Below are 12,801 nucleotides of genomic sequence, written 5' to 3' on the forward strand. Positions count from 1 at the left end.
GACTCTTCATTATTAATAATCCCGGGAAGTAGTATTTTAAATTTTTATGGTTTGCACTTTGCAGCACCTGAACCACAATATATTACATACGCCGTGGCAGTGAAGTGGGAATTACAGCAGGGCTGCATGTCCTTTTCCAAATGAATAATTTAAAGTTTTCACAATGCCAGTTATGTTAAATATTATTACTCATTTCTTCAGGGAAGCCCATAGAGCTCAAATGCAAATATAAAGTGGCAATAAATGATGTTACATTTAGCCAGTCTGAGACAAGGCTCAGAATTCATATCAGTTCATTTTCTGAAACAGTTACTTCATCCCATTGCAGAAAAATCCTTTTTAAGGTTCCATGCTTAATGTGATATCTTTCCATTTGTCACGTTTCACGTCTGCTCTGCTCCTTCCTCCTGAAAACAAATGCTTTCAATATGCTTTCAAAAATGCTTCACTTGGTAAGAAGCTTGCTTCCTTTTTTTTCAGCATACAAAATCTCTAGATTTCCCAGCACTCTCCTACTGTTTACTTTCTCAAGGTTGTCAATGATAGATTTCCTGCTGGTGTACGCAGACCCTCATCTGTTGTTTCTCACCTCAGCACACCTATAATTTTCCGAAGCATCACTACAAAGATGCCTGGTCCTGCATTCATTAAAGCTGAGGAAAGGTTTCCTATTGATTCCAGTGGTGTCACTAGCATTAAGCCTAGAATAATAAGTGCATTTAGGTTTAGGACTCAATAAATGTATTAGCAAACAGCATCATTAGAAAAATCTTGCTTGTGTGGAGCAGCATGATAGATATTTGGGGTTTTATAACTCTTAGGGGCCATTCTCTATAGACTGCTGCTGAGCTCTTGCAGAAGAGCGTTTGAGGGATTGGAATGAGGAACCAGAAGATGCAAGAAAGAGAACAGAAAGTAAAAACCTTTCAAGACACGCAGAGCGTTATTACATCTGCTAACCTAGGATGATTGAGGACAACAGTTCTGCAGGGAGCTGCCATTTTCCATAGAGTGTCTGACTTCTACCCACCCCAGCCATATCTCTTGCTAGCCCCTAATCCCAAGAATGTTCTATTTATATGGAGAATGTGCTGGAGCTACTATTGTCACTCAGTTAATGAAAACCTGAGAAAACACAGAGCGCTGTAAGTAGCAGTGAGCCGTGGTCGGTGCTCCTGACTCAACCACCACTTGCTGGTGTAACTCAGCACATTACTCAGCTGCTTTTTTTTCCCCTACTCCTCCATCAGTAATATGGGGATACTGGGGTCATGCTGGTATGTAAAGCGCTTCGAGCAGTCTTGCTGGAGAATGCCACCGGAGCCCTGAGCGTCGTTACTATAACTGGCTGTGGGAAGGTGACTGGAGCCAGCTTAAGCCCTGATCTGGCCAAAGCGCTTAACTTTAAGTATCTGACTAATCCTGATGATGTTAATAGGACTACTTGCATGCTCAAGTGCTTCGCTGAACTGGGAGTTAATGGGTTCAAATGCTAGATAAACTTAGTTTTGGAGGAAGCTGCAAGGACTGGCGGTGTGGATTCCCGTCATTAGATGTGTCTTTGCTGCTCTGTGGAAGCCCTTTTCTCTTTTCTTGTATTCTTACGGTCGGTCTGCAAACTTCAGCTAGGAAGCAACTTTCAAAGAACAGTTTTATTTTGGATGTAAAATGAAGAAAGCCCCAGGAAATTTATCTGTGTCCCCTTTATTGCATCTGTCATGAACAGCACAGTCTCTCTGCAGTTTAAATGCGGAGGGTCTCTGGGAAATAATGTGAAAACTTTAAGAACACATTTCAGCAGCAATATAATTTGCAGGGAGATCCCCTGAGCTAGTATTCTTCTAGACTCCATCCGTAGTACTGGCTTTAAAGTGCTATAGATAGGCTGGACTGAGCTGGCAGGGAGGCGGCTCTCTTTCTTTGGTGGACGATCACAAAGCACAAAGTGAGGCACAGGCATACGCTGGTGCTGGTCAGGGCATAGGTGACAGAACACAAAGGCTGACAAGTGTCCAAAAAAGCTCGAAGGGTATTTATTGCAAAGGCTCAGACAATCCAGAAATCTGATGCATCTGATCTTGCTTTTTAATATTAATTTGCAGGTGTGCAGGTTGCTTCATGGGGTTGATAATACTAATAAATGCTAATACTAATACTAATTCCCTGCCCCAGTAAGCTCATGATTAGGGATGCCAACTGAACCAGCCAGGTTTCCCGTCTCACCGTGAGGAGTATGAGTTAAGACAAGCCTTAGGGAGCGTGCAGGAGGAGGCGAGAGCTCAAGGAGGCAAGTGCAGAGAACGGGCAGAATGGTGCTGCTGCAGTGGGGGAGGAGAGGGGGCTAATTGTCTTTTTTGGGAGTGTTCAAGAGACTACCTGTCCAATTTAAGCACTGATTTGATTGTTTGCATTTATTGTCTGCGCTCACGAGGCCAGAGCTCAGCCGAGCAGCGCTGCCAGCTCTGGAAGTTGCCCCTTACAGCAGTTCATTCCCGCCGTGACAGCGTTGCGGAGAAGGGAATGAGGAGACGGGTGTTTCTTTCACATCAGTTTGCTTTGAATTGCAACCTACACAGGACCCCGGTTTTGTGCTCCCTTTCACCGGTTTCAACCAAGAATAACTGCTGAAGTCAGCAAAGCTGCAAAATGGCCCAGAAGAGGGAACGGGGGTCGTTTCGTTTGCTGTGGTTTGTAATAAACGCCAGCAGCTCTCCCAGGAAAGCTGTCGCGGTGTGAGATGAATGTACCTTGTTTGCATTGGAACAGTGGGATCCCGGGCTCGGATGGAACTGCTCTGGGCAGCCGGTGATAAATGAATGCTGATCACTGCTCTGACTGTGGAGTCAGTGGGGTTTTTATTACTGTACACCCAACAGCAATTTGGTTAGAATTTCTGGAAGACTTTACTGCCAGGAATTTTTTCTCGGTGACAAAATGGAAAGAAAAGCTGAAAAAGGAGTGATGGCAGGGAATGGGGGAAGGCAAATCTTTCCCACCCAACCCAAATCAGAAAACTGGAAAATGAAAACTGAACAAAAAACCAAAATAACAAAACCCAATAATGCTAAAAATATAGAAAAAAAAATCTTTATAAGATTAATTATTCCCTTTATAAATTTACACTTAGATTAACACTTGGTGCTTTAGAAAAGTTCTTTTGGGTTTTGACCAGCTCTCATTTAGGCTTGTTTCAGAGACACTCACAACTGACACATGCACGGGAGGCTGTCAGTGTAGCAAAAGCTCCGCTAAAGACTATGTGTGGGGTGTGGGGATGTGTGTCACCATCTGACAGTGTTCGCTGCTGTCTCGGTGCCGCTGAGGTAGCCCTGGCCGGGGTGGCCTCCCTGCGCAGGAGGCTGGAGGAGGGTGAGGACCACAACTCCATTTCCAGCAGCCTTGGCACGGGCTTCCTGATGGCAGCTTGTTGGATGGAGGGGGGCGAATGTCGCTGCAAAAGTGGGGTCCGTGCTCAGGCTTATTTATTGTAGAGTGTAGGCGACTGAACAAGAGGTAGTTCTTTTCTTGTAAATGTGCACCCGGTGCCCTCAGAAAAATTGCATTTTTATCGTTACTGCCACAATATTGAATGCTACTCCCACACTATAGGTTTTCAGTTTTCTGTTTGACCTTTGTCATATTATTTCTGTGCTCTCCTCTAAGGAGGAGACGTTACTGACTGCCCCGTCTGTCTTCTGCTGAGCAATTCCACCACGTGTCTGACACAGATACTTCTGGAGAGCAGATACTTAGCTTTTGCAATGCCAAAAAGGTATTTAGCGAAGGTACTTCTTAGCTCCTTTGCTAAAGCTTTTCGATACCTCTGCAAATTTCGCTGCAAAACACCGACCAGCAGGATGACTGTGGCTCTGCGCGCGCTCACACGTTTCACCGCTGGTACAGTCAGCAGATTGGGTTTCAAGTAGCTTCTGATCTGGCTGGGGACTGAGCTTACTTATTTATTCGTAGACGTGATAGACATTGCTGCTGGACTTGAATCTGATGCCTTGTGAAGGGCTGTGTGGGTTTGTTTTCAGTCTCATGCTGTACCCCTGGAGGCAGCATAATTCAAAGTTTCTTGCTTATAGGATATTGGTTGAATGTAACAACAGATAAAAAATGCCTGCAAGAAAACTGGCATTAATGACAAAGAGAGGAAGAAAATTAAATTATGTCTAGAAAGAAGTAAGGCTTTTTTTTTTCTTGTATTCTGGCTTCATGGTCCTTCGTTAAGACCTAACGTTAGAGTTTGTGGAAAAGCCCTCATGTATATTTAAAAATTTTGCCTGCAACTAAGATTTATACCAAGCAGGAAGCATGGATTTGGGAGACTTGGATATTGTGACTGGTAGGTTTGAAAACAGAATGAGTGCCATTTCTGAACACTGGTTTGCAGGTGTTGATGGCTGACATTCTGTAATTTACTGTACTGGGTTTACAAAAGGCCGGCGAGGAGACTGGAAACCCAGGGGCCAGCTCCAGTCCTGAGTGCACTTGCCTCTTTTTTAGTGAAAAAATGAGCTTATTGCTTGTTCGTAACTCAGAGCTAACCTGGGCCAGTTCGTTGGAGAGGGAGTTTTGCTTTATTTGGTCCACAGTGTGCTGGGCTGCATTTTAGAGTGTAATGGGGTTTGATTCAGTAGGAGGTTCAGAGTAGGGTTAGGGTTCGTCCCAAACCTGCTGAATCAAGCTTGTCCCCATGTGTCATTTCCCATCATCTGTTGTGTCATCAGAAATCCTGAGTTCCAAAATGCTAATATCGGTGGTTTTTTGTCCCCTCTTCTTACCAAGTCTTAATGTTGCAAATGCTACCATAATAAAGATTACTGAGAGGGATTCACTGAAGGATGTAAATATTCATCAGTCTTTAATGATTTGCATTTGAATCCAGAAAATTGGCTTATGACGCTGTGCTGATTTTCTCTCACTCTGATTTTCACATGGCATTAAATGCAGGAGGATTAAATACCTGGGGTTTTCTCTGGTCCAAACCAGACTTTGCTATCTTTATTTGGAAGTAAGTTCTTCATTAGCTGGTAACTCAGCCTTGTGCATCACTTAATCTTTTTCAATCCTTCAAGACTTTTTGTTTCTAACAAAAAGCTTTAGGATCACTCTTGTCACTCTCATATGAACCATTCACCACTCCTGGAGTATTTAATTTTTGCCTTGGCAAGGCTGACTGCTGCTTAGTCCTGCAATCCAGAATGGGAGGCCAAAAAGAGGAAGTGTTGGCCTTGGGATTGAGAGCTTTGATGTTCTTTCTATCCTTTTGTGTTTAACCTAGACGAACCTTGCAAACCACACCAAATGGTTGTATGCTTTGTGGACCTGGGTACAGAATCACAGAATCATTAAGGTTGGAAAAGACCTTGAAGATCATCAAGTCCAACCATCAACCCAACACCACCATGCCCACTAGACCATATCCTGAAGTGCCACATCTACACGTTTTTTGAACACTTCCAGTGATGGTGACTCCACCACCTCCCTGGGCAGCCTGTTCCAATGCTTGGCCGCTCTCTCCGTAAAGAATTTTTTCCTAATATCTAGTCTAAACCTTCTCTGGTTAGGAATCCTGTGCTGACAACCACAGCCCCGCTCTCCAGGGACGAGCTCCAGCTCTTGGCCAGTGCTGAAGACAGGGCCATTTTGTCTTCTCTTGCATTCTCCGTCTAGAGTAAGATCGTGTGGCTGTGCTGGCGTGCTCTCATGACGCTGTTTAGCTGCATAGGCTCATGGATGAGTAGTCTGATTCTCGTGTATAATGGGATGGATACGCTCACCCCTCTGAAGGGCTGTTAGCTTCAGAGTACAGCCCCGACGCTCGTCCCCTCTGGGAGCAGTTGGCATTAGGTTTTTTCTGTGTTTGCAGTGGGTGCATTTTACCCAAAATGTTTAGGGTCATTCTAGATTAGAAATAAATTCAGATGTAGATTGACAATGCAATTTTGGTAATTTGACCGTACCCTTTTAAAAGCCACTTACGGTTTCTCCATTGGCATAAGACGCCTCATTTTTATAAGATTAGGAGGACCTGGATTAGTCAGCAAATGACACTGAGATCTTCTGGGGAAAACCCAAGGTGACAGTATGAGATTAATATTGATAATCTGGAGCCTGAATAAATGAGACACCAAATGGCCTAAATTTAAATTGGCGTCAGTGGAACTTGTTAGGATGGAGCTTTTAATAAGTGAGGCTCTTCTTTAGGATGGGCTGTTATTCTGTGTGTTCTGCCTGCTGAATACGATATAAAAATTACATGCCTAGTCCTAAGGAAAAGTGGGTGTGAAACATTTTGCTGTCAGCTATTTTAAGACTCACTGTGATAAACTCACTGTCCTAGGTCTGCGTATCTGCCCGACTACTTATCTGTCTCTCTTCGTTCCTACGGGTATGATGAGTTTGTGTTAATTTATGGCTACAAGATACTTGTGTAGGTCCCGGGGATGGTTTCTATAGGAAAGCTTAGATAACGATAAAAAATGTATGCTGTGTGCAGAAACCTTAAAAGTGTTGCTATTTTCCAGGTAATTGTGAAAACAAGAACAGAATATCAGCCTGACCAGAAGAACAAAGGGAAACTCAGAGTGCCCAAAATTGCTGAATTCACAGTCAGTTTCACTGATGGTGTAACAGAAAGACTAAAGGTAAGAAATGGTTATTCTGCTGCCGTCTGATGCAAATACCATTCATTTTAAAATAACTGCATTAAAGTGACAGTAAAGACATAACGAATTTAGCACTCCACTAGGGTCAAAGAGAGGTTTATCTGCATGAGTACAAAGCTTTTTTTTTTTTTAGGATAGGCATGAAAATACTTCATAACTAGATCTAAAGTAGGAAATATGTTTTCCTTTTTCCAGGAAAAGTTATAAAAATATTTTCCAGCCCAAACTGAAAGTAAAACCAGTTTGAATCCTTTTTCTTCTCAAATGTTTCTGTTTAAAAATAATTTAAAAATCACAGTGGAGATTGATTGAAACAGTTTGTTTCACCTTTTAAAATTCTTTTGTCTTGTAGTCAAACAATCCTTTTCATATTTAAGATACTTTATTATTATATAAGTGTATTATTTTTTATTAAAAGCCATTTTGAACTGGATAAAAAAAGAGATATGAGACAAGTATCCAAGCATATCCTGTCCTGTAAGCAGTTTTGGTTCACAGGAATTGGAATTTTCTGATGAAAAATGTTTCCTTGAGAAATTTTCAACAGGCGCTACTCAAACATGGAAAGAAACTCATGAATTATTGAGTGCCCTCAGTTCCTGTTGACTGCAGCATATTAGAATGACTCAGTTCCTCCTAAAATTAGGCTTCAAGCATGTAGCTGCTAGTATTTTCTCCCTTTTCATTGAGAAGATATGGTGCTTTTCCTAAACAACGGAGCATGGGAGTGATAAAAATGTGAGATCTGATTTCACATTTCCAAAGTCAGAGGAAATATCAATGATTTGAGTAGAAAAGAGAGAGAGTAGGCAGTGCCTAGCTATAGTCCTGCTCCTTGGAAAGTTAGGATTGGGGTTATAAATTTTTGTGAAAGGGTATCATCCTCGACAGTTAGCAAGAATTGACTCAAGGACCTGAATAGTCTTTCATTTGGCCCAGTTGTTAGATTTGCAAGAATTAAAAAAGTTTATTATAATTATTTTCTGTAATTTAGAAGAAAACTATAATTTTAAAAATTGGAATGTAATCCAGGAAAAATTGTTACCATTCATCCTTGATAAACTTCAAGATAAGGCTTGTTCAACTTACTGAAAGGGCAAATGTTTAACTGCTCTCTTTTGAAGCGCTAAGAAGGGTACTGTTTCTGTTTTTTCCAGAAGCTCAGTAACATATATTTCACAAGGACAATTCTGTTGCTTTCATCCAGGATATTTAAAGCCACAATTTATTTTTCAGAGGTCTGTGAATAAATGTTTATAATTTCTTGTGTTTGGTTTTTTTAGTGGACTTCACATGTTTTGATCTAAATTACTTACCAGGGGCTTACATGCTGTTGGTTTTGACCGAGTTCCTCACTGATCGTATTGCATGCGTAGTACTTATTTACCACCAATAGTGAAGTACCACTAGTAAACAGCGAATTACCCACAGTTAAATCCCCAGCCTTGGAAACCGCAGCAGGCGTTTTCCAGTGTGAGCAACGTACAAATCAGAACCAGACACAATGTGCCTGAGAGACAACAGTAAACGTAGAGTCTTCTGGAAGTGATGTGTTGGCTTGTGACCCACAATAAGTGGCATTATTGTTGATATTGTAAGTAACAGTGCTTCACTGCGTATTTAGAACTTAATCCTGCAGCCCTGAACAGTGTTAAGGTCAGTGTAAGACCCAAGTTCTAATCCCGTCAAAAGATCTGTCTCTGTTATTCAAAAAGGCAATCAAGAACATCTCATCCTTACCCGCGGTGCATACTGGAGGCCCATAAGGTAGATATATAGCTCATCCACTGCTGGGGATAAATCTCATTTCACCTACTCCTTCTGTAGAGAGTGTCTTTCCCATTCTTCGAACCCCCAACTTGCTGTTGCATTCAAACCTCTCCTTTTGATGTCTCTTTCCCTCTCCCCTTCCTACTTCGGAGCACTTCTCCCATCGCTCTCACTGGTGCGTGCGTGAGGACCGCACGGCAGCAGGCGCGGGCGCGGGGGGCTCCAGCGGCGTGCCCGGCACTGGCAGGGGGTTAAGCTGCCTTCCCCTCTGCTGCACGCTGGGGTGTTTCTGGGAGCTGTGCCTCTTCCTGTGCAGCCTGGCAGCATGACAGTTTCATTTTTAAGCTATTTCCTTTCCCTAAAGTGCATATGATTTCCATTCTCTGCTCTTCAATGTCAACTTATTAATCACTCAGCCTCTCGTCTAATACTGGATAAGACTATAAGCCTTTCCCTGCCTGCTTTTCATAAGGCTTCCATGTACCGTATTAAGTTTGTAGTATTATTTCCTGACAAAAATGAGCTGAGATAATAGGTAATATTTCATTACCTTTTGTACTTTTTTTTTTATTGCACCGCATTTTTGTACCAGTGCATATTTTTAGTGAAGTTATTAAAAATCCTGCCCTCTGGTTATAAGTAGGCCTATTATCTGGCACTGATGAAATCATTTTACAATTGTTTTTTGTAAGAGGAAATCATAGTAAATACTTAACTTTTATTATCTCAGTTTGGCTACACTTTTAAAAGCTTAAAAAAAGATAAAATACATGAGATCATCATATTTTCTTGTGCTGGCTGATTGCTTTGTATAGCCTTCCAGTATGTGGTGCGTTGGAAATACCATCCACAACTTCTTGGTAATACTCTGATTAAAATTATTCATCTATGCTTGAGCTGGGCTGTTGGTAGCTCTACAGTGGCAAGTCAACCATCCCATTGATTTCTGCAAGAGAAATGATGGAGGGAAAGGCCAGTAGTCCATCCACATGTAGATCGTCCATTGGTTTAGGGCACTCCAAATGTGTGAGCGCCATATGGGAAGTGCACGTACAACTGGTGTGAGTCCACAGCAATGCTTGAATTCAAGGGTTTTCACAGGGAGCCATTTTGCTACTACAGCTCTACTACTTTGTGTATGAGGAGCAATACGTTTCAGCACGTCCTACCTCTATGTTGTGGAAAGAGACAGGACAGTAAGAGGATGCAAAGAAATAGCCAAGAGGTCCTCTCCTATCTGCTGCTGCACTACTTTGGCATCCTGGAGAATACAAAGTGAGATGTCTTGTATTTCGTTTTTCACCCAAATGGTAGAATTACCATAAACAGAAATATAGCAAAGTGAGTATCATTCACAAGAGCATGTGGAAAAATGCTGCTGGACTACATATTTATGACTCAGCTCCCCACCCGCTAATAACCTCTCTGGAGGGGTTTTTAACATTTCTGTTTCAGTCTGTGAAGTGCTTTTCTTTCCTCTCTACTGCTGGTCACTTGGTATGGGATTGTTCTCAGGGAAGAAGGAAACTCTTCCCAAGTTCTTGATTTTTTTCTGAGTCATGTAGCTGCTTTATACAGAAGAGCAAGTACATTTCCCCCTCTGGGGGGAATTTTGGGACCATATGAACATGGCAGTCAAATTCACAGATGCCCTTTATTCTGCCTTTTGGGTATCTTTTATTGAAGAGGCTAATGAATTATTAGACAACTTTCTCACATGAGCAAGCCAAAGCCAGAATTTAAGCTTATGCATGCATATTTTTCATCCATCCAGAATGGCACAGCTCTGAGCTTTTTAATTATCGTAAAGAAGAGACTGTCCCTAGGCAACGGTTCTTATTTCACACTACCTCTTCCAGGAATTTTAGATAGCTTCTGCAACTTGTCACATCTCCTAATAGATGAGATTATGATTCTCTATAGCTCAGCACACAGTGTCCTGGAAGTTTGACCAATTAGGCTTATTCTTCAGCTGGATGAGTCACCCCATACATACTTTATAACAAATGTTTAAATAGTTATGAGTAGATGGATTACAACAAAATTGTGTTAAAATAGCATTATGGTTGAGCCATCCATACATAAAAGAAATTTCTTTTATCGTTGTAGTCCTCCACAGAGAAGCAATGACAAAATTTTTTCTAAGCTGACTGGCAGTGATTTATAGACCTTGCCTCCTTCAGACTGTTTATTCCTTTGGAGTGTGTCCCCTCTAGGAAGTTGTTGAACTGCAAAGGTCTTATTTTCCCGTAACGATGTATACTAAGGTTTCTCAGTCTGGAGGGGAATGATGTCCGGTGTTTGCCTACCATTTTGCATGCTTTGAAAGTAGCTCATCTTACCATGTTTTGCCACCCAGTGATGACACCGAGGTGCATTACAGAAGATCTGCAAATGTGATGACTCTCTCTATCCTGTTCCTTTGTGGGACAACAGATCTAACCCTTTGCATTTGAGGTAGGGCTTACTGCTTCTTTTTGCCGGTGATATCCTATGTTACAGCTTTTAAGAACAATCTCTCATATGTGAGTATCATCATTCCCGTGAGTTTCTGCCCTTATTTCTTTCTATCAGTACTGAAATGAGATCAAATGGTCTTTTGCTTTTTAAGCAGATTATCCATTGAATGAGGTCTTGCTTCTGGAGGACAGGGTTTTCAGTGACTCCTTTTGTCTTCCAACCAGTCCAGATAGCACAGAAACCAACCAGAACCATTTGTAAGGTGAAGAGTGGATTTTTACCCACTTTCTTGACTGTCACTTAGCTGAAGCTTGTGTTCAAGACATCAGCACCCTGCTTAAGAAGAAACAAGCTGGAGAATAGCTGCTGATGGATTTTCTGCTTGATCCAGTCAGACTCAGTGAGTGTAGGTCGTCCTGTGCTAGCTCTGACTTTGCCCAGTTTTTTTCTAGCTCCAAATAGCACCGGAAAAGGTACTGGAATGGTATTTCAGCGTAGGCTTACAACACAGAGCATCGTCTTGACACACGTAACTGCCTGTCGGTTACTGGTTGTGCGCGAATTGCTCTCTGTATTACATAAGTAAGTTCACATGCAACCACTTTGACCTCTGCTGTCACTACATGCCATAGAGCTATTCACTACTGCCTTGTCAGGGAGACAATGACTCTTAGCTGGGTGATAGTTACCTACCCTAGTTATCTGACTTCTCAAGTCTTCTACAGTTCTTTTGTTTTCATGGATCATTTTCTTAAGAAAGTTGAAGTTATCAGTCTTTCAGAGTTGGAATAATTAAAATATGTACTTGTCTTTAACAGAACAAGTTGGGAGTGGGTGTACGGGGGAGACGCTGAGGTATTTAAGATGTTTTCTTATGAACAATTTATCTACCTGGAAAAATCATCTGCAAGTATTGATCATTACTTCACTGAAGAAGACTGGGAACTTCACTCTTTTTGCTACAAGTTGGCAAGATGCATTTTCAGAGTCACTGGCTGTGTAATCCATTTCTGTTGAGGTATGCAATGACAATACATTTCTTATCGTTATATCAACCCTCTCCTCCCTCCACCCTGAAACTGCCCTGATACATGCAGATCCAGTAACCAGTGGATGTAATTATTCACCACACTTTTCATCAGGTTCTTAAAATATAGTGGAACCCATTCAAATGTTTCTGTTATTGAAACGCTCATACTGAAACAATTCTTTTCCTCTTACCTAATGTGAAAGACTTAGAACAAAATCGGTCTGTCTCCAGCCACACCCTACACAAAAGACATTGATGCAATAATTGTTCATTATCAAAAACAAGCCAGTTTCTGAAACACTTGGCTCCTAATTAAGAAAGATTTTTCTGGGCCAGGGCCAGGGCTTGAATTCCTGTTGGCAACAGCTTTGCTGAAATGGAAGATGCTTGCACCACTAGAATCTGACCCATCAAATCCCCAGGGCATTCGGCTAAATCTTGTAGTGGAGGGATCCTCATGTGACAGGCATTGCAATTCAGAGGAAAGGAAAGTCCCGGGCTTGTGTGCTTGTGGAGGAGGGCAGGGAGCAGGTCTTGACCACTTTCTTTCTGTAGGTAACATCCTCCGAGATGTGAGCACAAGGTGTCCTACGGTGTGGTGCAGAGAATTGCTGCGTGGCCTCTGGGCTGCCGAATGACTGCACCGTGAGCATAGCTTTGAGAAACGCCCGCTGAATCTCCGAGTGCCTACATTTATCTACCTGCCCACCCTGCCCTTGTTTTTAAAGCGCACATCAGCATTGCAGCTGTGTAGGTGGCAACTCTCCCTTGCTCTGCTGCACACATCCCCAGCCCCAAATGTGGCATTCCTCTCTTTCTGTTCCCCCTGCTTCCCCTTCCCAAAATCCCCTCTGTGCCATGGTTCCT

General features: G+C 42.2%; 1 protein-coding gene across 1 annotated transcript in view; it reads left to right on the forward strand.

Moving 5' to 3' along the window:
• The window catches only part of NSG2 (neuronal vesicle trafficking associated 2), a gene marked incomplete at both ends in the record, with an annotated part of 36,443 nt that overhangs the window by 7,471 nt on the left and 16,171 nt on the right, over window positions 1–12,801 (forward strand). The window contains one exon of the mRNA XM_082006178.1: window positions 6,534–6,653. Coding sequence (XP_081862304.1) covers window positions 6,534–6,653 — 120 coding nt within the window. The remainder of the gene's footprint in view (window positions 1–6,533; window positions 6,654–12,801) is intronic.

Source organism: Phaethon aethereus (genome assembly GCF_964289735.1).
Source record: "Phaethon aethereus genome assembly, chromosome: 14".
Lineage (NCBI taxonomy): Eukaryota > Metazoa > Chordata > Aves > Phaethontiformes > Phaethontidae > Phaethon > Phaethon aethereus.